Source organism: Kryptolebias marmoratus, linkage group LG8 (genome assembly GCF_001649575.2).
Source record: "Kryptolebias marmoratus isolate JLee-2015 linkage group LG8, ASM164957v2, whole genome shotgun sequence".
Lineage (NCBI taxonomy): Eukaryota > Metazoa > Chordata > Actinopteri > Cyprinodontiformes > Rivulidae > Kryptolebias > Kryptolebias marmoratus.
In genome coordinates, this window is record NC_051437.1 from 21,069,130 (window position 1) to 21,085,968 (window position 16,839).

Here is a 16,839-nt window from a genome sequence, read left to right on the forward strand (position 1 = left end):
ATGCTTATGTTAAATTTGATACCATTAACACATTATGAAAACCACAAGACAAACACAACAAAAGACTGGAAACGTTGTGATGCTGAGAACAGCTTATGTTTCATGTCCAGCCTGATGGTTTTTAGAGAGGATGTGCTAAATAAAGAAAAATAAATTTAACAGTTGGAAAGTCAAATGTCTTTCCATCTTCTAATTGCCAGCTTACATATACAAATCAGTAAAACAGGATTTATAATTGGCACTGACTTTGCTAATGTTGTACTAAATCTCAGACTGTAATTGGTGGGAAAGATAAACTGTCTCCTTGAACTGTGGTTCTGCTCTGTTAAATTAGATTTGTTAAATTCCTGGAATGCTTCTGAAAACAGTTGTCAGTCAACAGCGTGTCGTTGCATCAACAAATCTGACCTAAAACTATGCAAGAAATAACAATAAAATCAAATCCTTTTTAAATAAGATCCAGTAATGCTGGCAGTTTATGTCAACCAAGTTCCTCTTAGACATACGAAGACAGAGGAGAAAGCACTGAGCTAATCAGTCAAAATTTACTAAGCACATTTTTGAGCTTAGTAGTATTACTGCTCATATTGTACAACACCATCCAGCTAATGCTTTTGTAGAGAAGAGCAATGTTTCAGATCATTTTCATTGTTGGAGTTTAAAATATGACAAAGGTGTGTTTGAACTGCTGAATCAAAAAACTTGAAACTTGGGAGGCAGGCTTCCAATTATCTTCCTTCCAAAATCTATTTATAATCACCTCAGCTCCATCTTCTCGTGTTTCATGGAAACTCTGCTGTTAATCTCCATGACAAAGAATTCAGAAAGCTGCTTTATAAATCTGTCCATCTGCACCCTCAGAAAGACAGTTAGCTTACTGTTCATGGTTTTCTCTCAGAAATCCTTCAAAACAACACACTGTTCCGGTGTATTTCTCAGGCTGTGAAACGAAGAGGGCTGCGTATGCAACTCTGTTAAATGGTGCTGCAAGGAAGACAGCTTTAAATCTCTCCTGCAAGTTTTTTTTAAGTAAAAATGCACATTTTTATTCCTTTTAGATGCACACGTGCTGCTGCAGCTATATCTTTAGGTAATTATTTGCAGTTTGTGTTTTTTTTTCTTTCAAAGAAAAAAAAAAAGACCCTAGTTCTGGTCAGTGATACCATCCACAAAGAGGATTTTAAACGACTGGACGCAGATTGTGATGGAATGTGACTGAGATTACGCTCTATCTTTCTCTCCAATCAGTTTTCTGTTCACTGTTCAGCTTTGTTCTGAACCTCACTCTCACACGAGTTCAACCCTCCATTTCTCCAAGGACCTGAAGCATGAAATAGGCTCGCCAGCATGTGGATGTCAGATTCTGTAACGTTAAAGCATACTGTACTCGATAAACACTGGAAGAAGGAAAGGGAAGAAGTCAAGCAGGGAAGGTGGCTGTCATTGAAGTGTCTGTGATGTTCTTTTTTTTTTTTTTTTTTCAAAACATCAAATTCTGAGGGATTTAAATTTTAGTTATTTCAAAGTTACTGTTGAATTTACTTATGGTTTAGTTTTGTTAGCTTCTAAAATAATGCTTACTTTTTCAAGAAAATAACTTGTAGGAATGCATATCAGCCTTGTCTTTCATCCCGGAGTTTTAAAGAGATAATTGACAGAGCTGTTGTTGTTTCAGTAAAACCTTGAAAAATACATTATGAACAATCTCATGGAATATTTTTAGAGATCATGCTCAGAGTAAGTATTGGGAACAACTATCAGCTACTGTCACATCAAATTTTAGTTCAATATATGTGATATTGATTGACTTATAATTATTTTTGTGTTTCCTATGGCCAGTTGGCTGTGGCAGCCATAGTAAATTAGATTGACTCCAAAAGTTAATAAGTTGTAGATGTACATCCAAGGATTGTTTCCTAAAAGTTTTAGTTTTATTTATCTATTGTTTTATGAGCTATTTTGCTAACAAACATATTTTTTTAAAGATTTGAATTGTTTTAGGGTTACATTTAATTCTGGTTGTGCTTTGGTTGGGCTAAATTAAGATTCAGTCATTCCTGTTTATGTTATTATTTGTAATCTCTGAACATAAGCACAATCATGAGTTTATTCAGGCTACAAACCTCAGAGACTTGAGATTTGCCCTCCATGCTGGTGTTTTCATCAATAAACCGCAGTCTTTCCTCTTTTGTGTTATCCCTAATACCAATCTGTCTTCATCACTGTCTCGGTTAATAAAGAATATTAGTCTGATTCCTATGATTGAGAGCCCAAAGGCAAGATATTTTTTGTGTTTTTTTTTTTTTTTCCACTGTTCATCAGCCATGAGGCTGTCAACTCCTCAGGCGATGCACTGAGATCGTTCTGCTCATGAGAATTGACTGGTTAATCTGAAGCTATGCAGTGCCAGACAGAACAGACACTACAGGCTGCCTTCATCAGTCAGAGCTTCGGCGTTACAACTGTCATGACCCGCTGATGAATCTGCTATCAATGGTCCATAAAAATGAGGATGTGTTTGTGTGACAAACAGAGAAAATGAGGCTCTAAAGTTTTATTAATGTCCCTGCTAACTCATTTGAGATGAAAGGCTATTTGAAATATATTTGGGCTTTCTGCTCAGGATGATATGTGCAGGTTCAGATTTGAAAGTGTGAGAAAAGGATGCACGACAGTGCTATTTTTTCATTTGCTCTTCTGATAATTATTTTATATCCTAAACTTTTGAAATACTGTGTATTAGTAACTTCTACACAAACTGAAATCACCTAATACTTAAAACCTGTGTTCAGTGAAATTATTGTTATATTGGATGGAAATCTGTTGGGTGGTGCTATGGTAGTTTACAGCTTATCTAAAAGTAATTGTATTGCTTTAAAAATGTCATTTAAAACTTAGATGTGGCATTTATCCCTGTTATGGTTGATGTCACCAATGGTGATCGGGCTAAGTTGAAACAGTAGAGTTACCACATTTGTGTAGAAAAATGTACTTCCTGTATAACGTGCTGCAGACCAAGCACACCCCCTCATGGCAGCAGCATTCCCCAGCAGGACAATATTGGATGTAAAACTGCACTAAAATGGTGTAACCAGCACAACAACTAGACAATAAGGCATCATACTGGCCTGTTCCAAGTAGCACTGAAGCCTTCACAGGGACATAAAAGCTTGACTTTGCAACCAAACAGACCTTAGATATCTGCTTCTGTGGCATTAATAGAACTATACTGGTGATAGAGCCACACCACAGGATGAACTGTATGTGGCTTTAATAGTGCTGTGAGAGATTAAAATTATCTATTTACTGTAAGTGTAAATGTTTAACCAACAAGCCTTTTTTTAGCTTTGCATGAAAAGACACAGCTTTTGTTTTTATATATGCCTGTAATAAAAAAAAAATTAATCATTATCCTACCATGCTTTCACTGATGTTGCAGGGCGACAGCACATATTTGGTTGTGCGCAGTTTTTTTTTATGGTTCATGTTTTGTGTTAGCTAAGTTTGACTAGATGTCAGTTGCTTTCAACTTTGGATCCTGAGGTTAAATGAGCATCCCGTCATCATTCTGAAGACATATCATTCTGAAGACATTACTTATTAATTAAAGAAAAAAGAGATTGACATGATGGGATTGTGAATCATGTACAACACAAATTTAAGATTTAACCTTTTAATGAACTATTTTAGCTTCTACTGAGAATGAAAAAGGAAAAATGTGATGTTATCCAAAAACACACAGATGTGTCTGAATGGGTTATTGAATTTGGAATAACTTGTCAAACTAAAAGTTAAAACTTTTTAAAAGTATGCTTTGTTTTTCTAAAAGGATTCTAAACACCTTTGACAGTAGAAAAGTAACAAGATTTCACATAATGTGTTCTTTTTTCTGGTGTACATTTCTGATAAATGCATGGTATTTATATGTTACTGGGGAGAGAAACTGAAATGTGTCACAACAAGTCCATCAGCTGGATGACTCATTTTTGACTGTAGTTTCAGATGGAAAGACAGATTGGTATGGATTTTGTAGATGTTTAGGTGGTAAAGTTCTAGCTTAGTTGTCAAAATACTTTGTGAACCTGAGGATACCAAGTTTTGATGTGTGACTAAACAACATTACCTATTAATTTTCTCATTGAGCTTTGTGCTGGCATTATCTCTTAGCATTTGGAAGAACTGTGCTATAAGAAGGATTTGCAGAAAGTAAAAATGTGACACTGCAAGGAACTCCTGAGCGGTTATGCAAAACTCTCGTGCGAGTCTTAACTATATAATCACAATCTTGCGCTCTAAAATCAATAATTTATTTATTCAAGTCCACATGGTCCTGTGAAGGGTTAAACTATTAACCTGCAGTCTGGCATCTCTGAATAGGGTTTCAGACAGTCTGTTTGAATACAGATTGTGAGTGCAGGAACAAGGCTCAGTTGCTCGTCCAAAACAAATAAGAGGATGTGAATTGTTGCCTCCCATCATGAAAGCACTTGCTGCCCACATTCTTGACCCCGGCTGCTCTTATATCCCCTTTCTTATTCAACACATTCCTGAATTGGGTTGTGCCTTTGTCCTGCACAACTGTGGTACAATATGTGTTGCATTTAGGCAGTATACATTACCCTACACACCCCCATTCTTCTTTGCAGGGTAGGCTATGCGAGCGGCATGTTGTTGGTTCTTAAGAACCATATGGCACTGTTTATAATTATATATTACTGTATAAGAAAATTTTTTGTAGCACTGTGGTTAAGTTGATTTGGTTGAACATGATATATGTTGTACAGCAGTAGTCACAGTAGTGCATACATATCATCTAAACTATTTTAAAACACATTGTATCATAATTTTATAATGTTATTTTACATTCTATCAATATTGTTCAGTAGTCTTTTTACAGCAGGTCTTGCCATTATGTTGCATACATGGTGGACTATGACTTCTTGTTACAATGGCAACAATGAAACTGCCATCATTGGGTCTTTACTGCAGGCTGCATACAAATTCTGTAGAAACAATAAGCCTGTTAATTGATTTCCTCACCAGTATTGGGTAAAAATTGAACTCCATCCTGTCTTTCCTTCCCACTCTCTCAAAAGACGGAAAAACCAATCTAAAAATGACCCCCCTCTAGACACTTACTGTCGTTCTCCATCAATTTTCCACCTCCACCGCTGTTCCAGCCAAGACCAATTTCAGCTGCCTCATGGCCAATGAAATCTCTGACAGATTGCTGGACGTTTTTGCAACTTTCGTTGTGGGAGAGGAGGAATTGCGAGACAGAGGAACAGTGTTAGAAGAGAAAGATTGTGGGGCACAGAGTGACATAAAGACAGAGACAGATAAAGAAAACGTCTCATGCTGACGTATTCTATGAACCTAAAAAGTATAAGCTCCAAAGAACTGTGATATTTCCCTGACAAGTTTTGTTGTAAAACAAAAATAAATCCAAAAACTTTTTGTAGCAAATGAAGTTTTTGGTTGCAAAGGGTGTTCACACACACAAGAAAGAAGCCTTTGTAATTTTTTCAATGAAATGTTTAATCTCTTTTCCCCACCATTAAATCTACTTCATAAATAGAGGATAATAAGTTTTACATTCCCAGAGAAGTGCTGATACTTTAGAATCATTTTACGACTGGTTTCTACCATACCAAAACTGTCACGCAACAGCTGCAGGATTATTTAGGGAGACAGTTTAAGCCATTTGGGTTAAATCATACAAATAGGAAATGACACTGATCAGATTCATAATTCACTGGTTCCTGTTGCATGTCAGCTGATTTATGGCTGCTATTATGCAAATGCACACATTTCAGCAGTCATTTAGATCAGTGGCCGAGGATGGGGATTTTATTTACTGTTTCAGTGAATCATATTAAGTAGCAGGCGAGCCTGTTAAAGGAATTGGAACAGAATGAAAGCAGACATAAAGAGGGATCTTTGAATGTACATAATTCATAGATCATTTTATAGACTGTTCCCAAAGCTTCCATCTGTTCCCTGTGGCATTCTCTACAAGACATGTTGAAGACTTTAAATAAACACACTAAATAAGCTTTATGCGCTTATGCCTTTTACTTTTGCAAGTATAACATTGTGTAGCTCAAGAGGCACCAGTGAGCCACTGTAGCATCCAGTCCAAGATAATACTGCTGACTGAGCAGTGAGGCTGGAACAACAGCACTGCACTGAACTTCACTAACTTAAGGGTAGCAGCTCAGCCTTCTTTCAGCCACAGCCCACAGTTTACCTAATACTTTGCTTGCTCAGTGTTTGGCAAAGAAACAACTATACAGCCTAACCATCTATCAGTTTTATTTGGGATCTCTGAGCACAGTTTGTGTTGACAGTAACTATGATAATTGTATATTTTTAAACCATCCAAAGAAAGTCAGTAGACCCGAGGCCAGATGGATAAATGATGTATTTTTACAGTATGCACATTTCAAACTTGCTTGGTTTTATATATCTCTTTGTGTGAATATCCAATAAATGCTGCAATAGAAGAAACTTTGCTTAGATGTCTAGATGGATATCAGCCACCTTTGCCTGTAACTTTGGTGCTATTGTTGTGACTGTGTAATCTCAAAATAGAAAGGGTCATTATTATCTGTTAAAATGCATAAAATTTGATGCCTATCTCAGTCCATATAGAACAAACAATATTATAGGTTCAAGTCAAAGCAATAACCACGTGCATTTTCATGTTTTCACTGCCTTTGTGTCTTCTACATCCCACCTTGGGTTGCTGCCTTTGCACAATTAATAAAAGTAAGTTTATTCAAAAAGGATTATGTGACTGTTATTAGATTTTTAAAAACCAATAAAAATTACCCTCAGGTTGATCTTTTTCTTCCAAAATGGGACAACTCTTTGTGTTGTCCTATAAGGAGGTTGCTGCTTGAGATGCCATCTGAAATGTTGTTCCATTATCAGCTCCATTAAGTGCACCTCTGTGTGTAATGACTCTCCACTCACCTGCATTTTTCTCTTGACCCTTCTCCTAATTACTCCTTTTACATTTCCTTATAATTACTATTATTATTTAGCAGGCAGCTCTTATCCTAAATCACATACATTTAGTCAAGTTAACAGACTTGAAAGGCCATTTTCATTCACACAATAAACCTATCATAAAGACTTTTTTTTGTTTTAATCTCAGAGGAGGAAATATAAGCAAAAGTGCTTTACATGTTGCTAAAATGCGTAAAAGTAAGGTTAAAACATATGTCATGGTTTTCTTTTTACATCTTTTTCATTATGATAAAAGTTAAATGTCTTGTCTGGAAAAAAAAAAAAAATATATATATATATATATATCTGTACAGTACCAAGTTTAAGGTGTAACTAAAGGTACTAAAAGTGCTTCGTGCTTAAAATCAGTCAGTGTAATGGACAGACAGATAAATCGAGCCTGCTGAAAAACAAATTTCTTCTTTCATTTTAAATCTTTAGTTAAATCAGTATGTGACCATGATAAAAAGACAATGTCATGGAAGACAATGTCAGTGAAACTATATATGAAATCATTAATACATTTATAGAATTTGATTGGTACACAATAAACATTTTAAACTTGGTACTGAAAAGCTTATATGAAACAGGGGATGATATATTTTATTATTAAACCTTGCAATAATACAAAAATAACTTTTCAGTTCCACTAATCTTTACCTTTCAAATTATATGAAAGTATTTGCTGTACTGGCTAACATTACTGCACACTGACATCTACACTTTATATACTTTTTTCTTTTATACATTTCTCCATGTCAACTGAATCTTCCAATCTTTAACTAAAAATCAAACGTGCAATCTGTATTTTAGCTTTAATTGGCTCATTTGTCTCTTAGTATTTTGAAATATCAGCCTTTTTCTCCCTCAGTCTTTCCATCCATTTCTAATGTTGTCAGATGGTAGGAGTGGAGATGGGGTGGAAGAATGTGATGTAATTTATGCACAGCACTGGAGCAGTTTTCCTCTCCCCCCGTTTTACACCCCACCCCCACCCTTAACCCTGAGGATGCATAAAAATGAGCTGAATGACTCCACTTCTCCTTTTACAAAATAACTCCTCATAAGCACATCCGGTGTGCAAAACGGATCATTTTTACATTTTATTCATTTATTTTGTTTTCTGAGTCTTGAAGTGAGAAATAAAAGTCTTATATTTCTCTGTTGTGGCTTGTTTAAAAAGTTGCTGCTGCTGGTGTTTTGAGAATTTGTTTTTTCAGTGACTCAGAAGAGAAAAAAAAATATTCTCCCTTCAGTTTTTATTTTCTTTTTATTATTTGCTTCTTTGTGACAAAGTCACAGATGAGCACTTTAAAGCAGCATTCAGTGAATATTAAATGGATGTCATTATTCCTGTCACAGTGTGCGTTCAAAAAAAGTTATTTCAGCATCACCGCCTTAGTCTGTATTTATCTTCTGGAACCTGTGAATCTCTGTGATTGGTTTTACTGACAATAGGTAATTTTGTGCAGCAGTTATCTCAATCAAAAATAAAATTATAACTACCTTATGCTGACCTTTAATCAGTTTTCCATTTTTGACAGAACAGCTTCTGCAGAAATTGGCACCATGTGTATGAGTCTGGATTTTTTTTTTTAAAAACCCATCTCCGTCTGTTTTCACTTTGACTTATACTATTTTCTGGTAATTCTACCATCATAAAAGAAAGAAAAAATCCATGTTTTTCAGTCTGTCATCTCAAAGCCCTCTTCCTTCTTCTCTTTATGATGTAGTCCTGCTGCGTGAGGAGGTGGCCCAGCTCCAGGAGGAGGTGCACCTGCTGCGGCAGATGAAGGACATGTTGAGTAAGGACTTGGAGGAGACCCAGGGAGGCTGCTCGGCTGACGTCCTCTCTGCCACGGAGCTCCGAGTGCAGCTGGCTCAGAAGGAGCAGGATCTAGATCGAGCCAAGGAGGCTTTACAAGGTAAACAAGAAACTGAGTGTGTTCTTAAAACAGTAACATCATTATTATAGTTAGGAAACAGAAACAAAAAACTAAAATAAAAATGGCATTTTAAAATTGCTATAACATTTGTTCCCTTGTGCAACTGAAATGGCTTTTAGTCTTATGAGAGTTACATTTTCATTTCAGTATTCTTTAAAACATGTCTGTGACAAATAAAGAGTCCCGACCTTGGACATTGGGACCTCTGAGATGGTCTGTGGTATCAGCTACCAGGGCACAGAAGTTGAAAAGCTAACGTAAAAGCTTCATGCCACTCTGATTAGTGCAATTTCTACTTTCTGCTCCAATCATTGCTTAATCGTTCAGCTTTCAGCTGCTTTGATTTTTTTTTCTTTCCACTCTTTTTGAGAGAAACCCTGCTGCATTTTGCTCCATTCGGCTTAAAACAGTGCATGATTTCTTGCCACCATAATGTTACCATGAGTACCTATAACAGCAAGGTTCATGCAGTACATTAGGTGCATCATGGTCCATTAGCATGTGTTATGCCTGTGAGATGATGTAGTGGCGTGTGAGGAGGAGAGAGGACAACGGCAACACAGCTTTTTTGTTCTTTTAGGCAGTTCTGCAGTGAGAAGAAATGATTTACTCCCACTCTGCAGCTTACATGTGGACAGATGTGAATTCAGCACAACATACTGGATGAGCTTCAGTCATCAGACCAGTGATGGATTCAGTGTTTAAAATTAAAACCCTAGCATTCTTTGAAGGAATGCATATCACCTGTTGCCTTTCATGTCAGAGTTTTCGACTGAGATCATCTCATGTTAAGAAATGACAGTTTTAGCCATTTGAGTCAAATCTTGAAAATAACGTTCTGGACAATCTCATGCAATATCACAAGCCCTCACACAATGTGCTCATGCTCAAAGTATGGGTTGTTTATGGTTTTCAGCTACTACCACGTCAAACATTAGCTCTGTGTCTGTAAATCTGACTAAATTATTGCCATTTTCGTGTAGGCAATGATTGATAAGCTGTGGCAGCCATGTTAAACTGGGTTAGCTCCAAAAAATAATTATTTGCAGATGTACATTTGGTGATTACTTTTTAAAAGTTTCATTAAAGTCTGTTCAGTGGTTCATGAAATATTTTGGATTGTTTTCAGCAGTTATTGCCAAAGTTATAAGCATCACCCCTTGCACAGTGTTTAATACTCAGGGGTTATTATCAGCTAATACCACATCAAATCTTAACCTAATATTTGTAAACATTATTGTGTTGTAGTCAAAAACATTATCGCCCACTAATAATTAAGACACAAGGATAGATGGCAGAAAAAATGACTACAAGATTCATTTTATTTTGTTTTAAGTTTAATAATTTCAATTAACTGTAACAGAATTTGGTTCTCTATCATGGCTTTAGAGGTGAGTATTTGCCAGGTAGAAATATTCTGACAGAAATCCAGAAAACGTGTTCAATTGAAAGCACTGAATAAGTTCTGTGAGGCTTGCAGCAGTGGGTTGCAGAGCATCAAGCAGAGATGTCATCAGAACAACAATGAATCACTCTTTTCAAATAATTATTGCTCATAAAGTGAGGCAGGGTGCAAAACTCTCATTTGGAATAACACAAAAGCATAACCTCCTGTCAGGGGATTTTGTTGCTGCAACGTTTCACTCAACGTCTACTTTTTTCTGGCAGAAGTGAGCGAAAACAAAATGGACTGGAGCTGAGCAGAACAGATCACACATTAAATAAAGACTTATCTCTTCCTCAGCTGGATGTTTAGCTCTCTAAACAGACTCCTCTCAGCCTCATACCAGCATTTATATGACTCAGGCATGTTAATGAAGGCCAAAGCCTAGCAGCCCCAGCAGGCGATGACAGTAATCAGTTGCTAATAAAAGCTTGATAAAAGGGGACTTTGGTTGACTTACAAGAGCCAGAAACATTAAGCAGAGTGGATCTGCTCTGCAATTAAGAGGGGGGACGTGAAGAGGGACAGGAAATGGGCACTCTTGATTCAGAGAGCCAAATTGAAATGACTGAATTTAAGTAAGAAGATGTTCTTGTTGCTATTATTTCCAAATAATTGTTTGCTTTTTAAAGCCGTCAAAAGAGAGAAACAGAGACCTGGCTGGTGTTCAAGGTAAACAGTGACCAGAAACTGACCCATGCACAAGATGTTACAGCAGTAAGCTTTCTGCAAAAAGTACACTCGCATTGCTATGTTCCTCCTGATGCCCTCTCCTGAGTCCACAGTCGTCTCTCTCAATCATCATAAACTCAGACTATTGATCGTCTCTCTGTAAAATAAACACTGTTTTAAAGGCAGCCAGAAAAGGGCAGCTATTGTATCACTTCCTGCCTTCCTGCTTTTTGCTTGAGATGGGTAACAGCTTGTGAAATTTGGCTTTGTCCCCAGTAATGTTTATAGTTTTGTTTCCAAAAGGGAAGTAGAAAGGCATCTGTCATCTCATTTTATCTTATTTTTTTCATCATGTTGCTTTCACAACTGCTTCTATCAGATGTTTAGACTGTATGTTCTGCCATAGAAACTGGCACATTAGAACATGGCTAGTGGCCGTTGCTATAATAAACCAGTGTAAAGAGAATAAAAATTAAAGGTATAGCGCTTCTTCAGGGAATGCATATCCATCCCCCACCACCACCTTTCATGTTAGAGTTTTAAACTAAGATCCTCTTATGAGGAAAGGAGTTGGAATTATAGCGACAGTTTTCACGCTGTCAGATGTCACGTGATCTGTTGAAGATCACACTCAGCTACTACCACACCACATTTTAGCTCAACATCAGTGAAATTGACTGAGTTAAAGTCATTTTGTGTTTGCTTTACTTTTTTCATCAGTTTCATTAAAATTCGTCTAGTGGGAAATACTTTGCAAAAGCAGACAAATACACAAACACACACACACACACACACAATAGGGCACGACGTGAACACTAATAAAACAGCCTCTGACAAAACAGCTCAAATCTTACCCATTTTTATCCTTCACATCTGTCAAATAGCTGAATAAATTTATCAGTAAATGTAAAATGCTTTATTTTAAAACCTCAAAAGAGTTTTCCCCCTCTCATTCTAATCAGATGTAGTTTAAAAACAAGCCAATTGTTTGAAGCCCCTTTAAGCCTTAAGTGTATCAAATTTACTTTGATTTGCTGTTTTGCTCTCAAGGAAGGCTTAGACTTAGACAAAGAATATGGATTATTAGATTTGGTTTTGTGAAGGTTGAGTATTGTCGGGCATAGTGGTACTCAGATAAAAATTGTTTTTGTTTCCATCTTACTAACAATATTCTGTCGCACTGCACTACAAATGTGTGTTTATGTTTCTCAGGCTTTTCACATTTTTTTGTTATTATTTTCCTAATTCCACTAACAGTGTGTGTTTGTTGAGGCGAAGGAATAGGTAGGTTTAAAGTGGCTGTTAATGATGAAAAAAATGTTCTTGAGAGCATACCTCATTAACTTCAGCAATTTCCATATGGTGCAGATTGATTGGAGGTGAGAAGTCGACTCAGTTTGATTTTTCACGGTTTTTGTGAGGTTTTCATATTACAAACAACATGCCAGATGTTTCTGCAAAGTGTATTTTTTTATTCCAGAAGAATGAAAGGGATGATTGGAGGACTTAAGCACTGAGTTGTCATGTTGAAGCTCTACCAGTAATAATTTTGAAACACTATAACTATTTTATTCCCGTTTTGCTTTATTTTTGCCAGGATCAAAAAGAAAGAGGATGAAGTAGCATGAAATACATTCTCCTCTGTATCTAATGTTTGCAATAATATCTGTTTACTTTGAAAATGAGACAGAAACAAAATTTTATGCAGATTTTATGGAGCCAGTGAACACAAACAGAAAAGACATGAAAGAACTCCACTTTTCAGTCAGTTTTTTTTATCTATTTATTTCCGATTTTCTTCCTTTTTGGCTCCTCTTTTATCTCTCTGGTTGGATTTGTTTGGTCTGATGATTCCTGCATTGTTTCATATTTAAGGCTGACTTTATTCCTGGTGTGAACCAGATTTGGGCCTCTGAGCACCTTTGTTGTCATCTGGATAATTGCCAACCTCTTAAAATTGCATTTTGTTATTTTTCTTTATATTTTTTTCTTCTGATGTCTCATGAAACTGCATGTTGTGCCCCTCACCTTTAGGCAAACAATGAAATAACACAGCCGTTGTGACCTTTAAACCCTAAAGTGGAAGTCTAACAAGGAAACCAATTGGCCACTTATTAAAAAGATGTTTATAAGTTTACACAGTAATTACTTAAACTTTCTCATCAAAGATCTCTTTAATAAATTTTCAAAGTAAAGTTGGCCCTTTTTTACTGGTTTTAATTAACTTCTTTCCCCTTGGCTAATTACCATCACTAAGGGAACCCCAGTTATTTCATAGCTTTTATGAAAGCAGGAGACAGCTACAAATCATCAAAGCGCAGCCTGCTGTGTTTAGTGTCGTTTTACACACTGAAAGCAGCTCCGTCCTTCACTACAAGGCGCTCTCCTCAGCAAGCATTAAAACACCAAAACACACGCAAAGCTGCTAAATCTCAACTGGCTTTCCAAGGAAACAACTTTAAAGTAACTCCACTCTTATTGACATTTACATTTACTTTCAAGAAACTTCAGCTGAATTTTGGAAACAAAGACAAAATTAAGAACTGCTTGTTTTTGTGTATTTTGTTTGGTACATGTTTCCTCACTAACTGCAGCTTTATCATAGTGTATAATATTGAAGATGATACTGCTGTTATGTTTGCACCTTGGTCTATTCAATTTGCTTGGAATCCACATTTGGATCCCAGTAGCTCCTTGTGGTAATCAAAACAGTTTTAGCCACCAGTCTTGAATTCGATAAAGAGACAATATACCCATCAGAATTCTCCTCTTGACTTGCTAGTGCTGTAATTTAAATTGCTTATGCACTTATATCATCCCAGATTAATATTTTGTGTTGCAAGAACTCAGCTTTTAAGTACGATGGACTAAATTTACATTTAGGGCCTTTTTACACTTACCAAAAACGTCCAGCAGTGAGTTAAATTTGACCAGGTTAACAGTGTTCAACATTTGGATCCGGACAGGACTTTTGATGCTAAAGATTTTTAAAATACAACAGCACAAACACACCTTATAATTTTAGGTCTGCTTTGTGTGTCAGAAACTAGGGAGGATGAGAAGAAATGTTAGCCATCAGATCCAGGGTTGGAGGTGAGGTGGTATCTGTGACCAGTGGAGACACTGGCATGGCTGCATGTTAGATATCTATCTCACACCGTACTGGCTTCTGCATCACATCTAACTCTATCAGATCTCCTGGCTCATTAGTTTCCTGTTTGAGATTAGGCCACAAACTTTAGTAATTTTTCTTTTATTTTCTCTTCCTTTATCAAAACAGAAACACCATCAGGCTTCTGATAATTGGGGGCTGTGTCCTAATAGAGTTTATGCATACAGTTAAAGCAGTATTTACACCAAGACCAATAAACCTAATCGCAACAACAGAAAAGTACCCCCATTTGCCTAATGCATGAAACATAGATGAGTCCTGCATGAAAAGAGTTAGGAATTGCAGGAAAAACAAAACCTTTAAAGTAGTGATGCTCAGAATGCTTCTAAAATACACATTTTTACTATGATGTACTGTACAATCTATAAACTATTGTTTGTAGTTTTTAATGAACAGATTACACACACACTTTTTACAAGAGTAAGTTGCCGATGCAGACGCAGCCGCCGACTTCATTCATTCCATCAGTTTGTTTATTTTTTCAGGAAGAATGGAGGTGAAAGTGCAGTGCCGCTCCGAGGCTCCTATTTCATCAGTCGCTCTGCAAATCTAAAATTCAAAAACATGAGCAATAGATTCTTTTTCAGTGAAACAATGTCTTTTGTTTTGCTTTCACCAGAAATATACAGTACATGTTGAGGGTCGGCTAAAAGCATGTCCCTTATCCAACAAACTGAAGTTACAGGGAGTAATAGCAGTGCGGAGTGAATTCTCTATTAATGTTCAGAGTATTATCTTCCGTGTGTGTGTGGGGGGGAGTGTAATTTTTATGATCCTGATTGGTGAGCAGAACTTGCTCACCTTTGTTAAAATTCAAATGCTATGGATTTCATATTTTTAGAATGAGCTGAAAACAGAGTTGTAGGAAATATTTTCAAACTGAAATCATAACTAGAATCTTGTTTGATTCGCCTCAAAAAATGGACGGGGCACGCATAATAATGAGCAGTGATATTCAAGCAGATTGATTCAGTGAGTGGGACGTGAGAAGCATATCACAGTAATGAAGTGGATTCGAACTGTGCAAACCAGCAAACAAGGAAGGTGAGGGTGATTTTTTTGTTTTCATAATTAATTAAAGGCCTAGTAGTCCTTAAATAATGCATAAAGCCTTTTTGCCAGATTGTTAAAATTAAGATCATTTTAGGATTAGAAGGGATATATTTGGTCAAGCCTTGTTAATTATATGTGCAATCTCATGCAATATTGGGACTTTTTGTGAGATCTCTTACTGCTCGGAGTTTGCATTGTAAATTATTCTCAGCTGCCACCACATGAAATTTTATCTCAATATCTGTAAAACTGTCTGAGGTACAGCCATTTTTGGGTTAATGTTGATTGGCTGTGGCGCCAGTCTCAAACTGGGGACTTCAAAACTTAACCTGTTGTAGATGTGCATACAATGATTTTTTTTTGAGGGTTTCATTTAAATCTGTCCAGTGGTCCATGAGATAATTTGCTCACATGTACACACACACACACACACACACACACATATATATATATATATACACACACACACACACACACACACACACATATATATATACATATACACACACACACACACACACACACACACATATATATATACAGTCATACAAATGTGAAAAGCCACCAATTAAAGTTATTTTTAAACTGAAGTGGACCTGTGAAGTAGCTAATGAGTTGGCTTATTTATTAAGTACTTTAGAGGCAAAGCACCATAGAGGAGCCCAGTAGACAAAGGCTTTTAGGGTGCTGGAGTGGTAGATCCACACATTAAACTACTTCAAAGCATTTGGGGTTTGGTAGCTGAAGAGCCTTTGTGGGGTGAGCTGGTAAGCACTTATGCAGATGTGAGAGACTGTATCAAGAGAGAAGGATGCAGACAGGTGTATTTATTCTTAACATTGGATAATGGGATTGTGAACTTTTGACAGCATTGTTTTGAAAAAGCTGTAAACCACTCAAATGTATTTTTTTTCACATAGGTGTAAGTACCCCTAAGTATTTGTATTTCTCTGAATTTGACACAAAGACAGACATTCATTCATTTTTAGACAGAAAAATGTAATAAATAAATATATTAATAGTGTTTCTTTATTTTATTTAAAGACATGTATAATTTAGAAACAAATCAAGATTCTATATGTGTTAGTAATCATATTTAGGCACATTTCTAAGATAAACCATGTTAATTTTTTTACACTTTGGGATTGGTGATTATTTTTTGGTGTCTCTCTTCATCTATTTATCAGAGGATTGTGCAAGCCAATAAATTTGCAGCTACTGTTTTCCTGATGGGATATGAATGCGTCCAAGGTTTTTTAGCGGAGTAGCTAATACTGACGAAGCAGCATTGTAATAATGGGAAATGTGGCACCAGTCAAGCTGTCATTCATGGTTAAGCAGAGTTCCTCAGAGTCAAATTATGGCGAGACTTAAGGTTTTAATTGGGAAATGCATGGTACTCTTAAATGGCTTGATTATTGACCTCTGCTATCCTCTGAACATTTTCTTACCTTGCACAGCAGGTTAACTCTCACATGATCTTAATATTGAGAAATTCTGTCTTACTGGGTGTTACAAATTCATTTTTCTTTCAAAAA

General features: G+C 36.4%; 1 protein-coding gene across 10 annotated transcripts in view; it reads left to right on the forward strand.

Moving 5' to 3' along the window:
- kazna (kazrin, periplakin interacting protein a) overlaps window positions 1-16,839 on the forward strand; it is a 151,592-nt gene that overhangs the window by 118,408 nt on the left and 16,345 nt on the right. For all 10 annotated transcript variants that reach the window (XR_003039215.2, XM_017417723.3, XM_017417722.3 and 7 more), the window contains one exon: window positions 8,748-8,939. Coding sequence is in view for 9 of the 10 variants with exons in the window: in XM_017417723.3 (XP_017273212.1) it covers window positions 8,748-8,939 (192 nt within the window). In the remaining variant the exon portion in view is untranslated. The remainder of the gene's footprint in view (window positions 1-8,747; window positions 8,940-16,839) is intronic.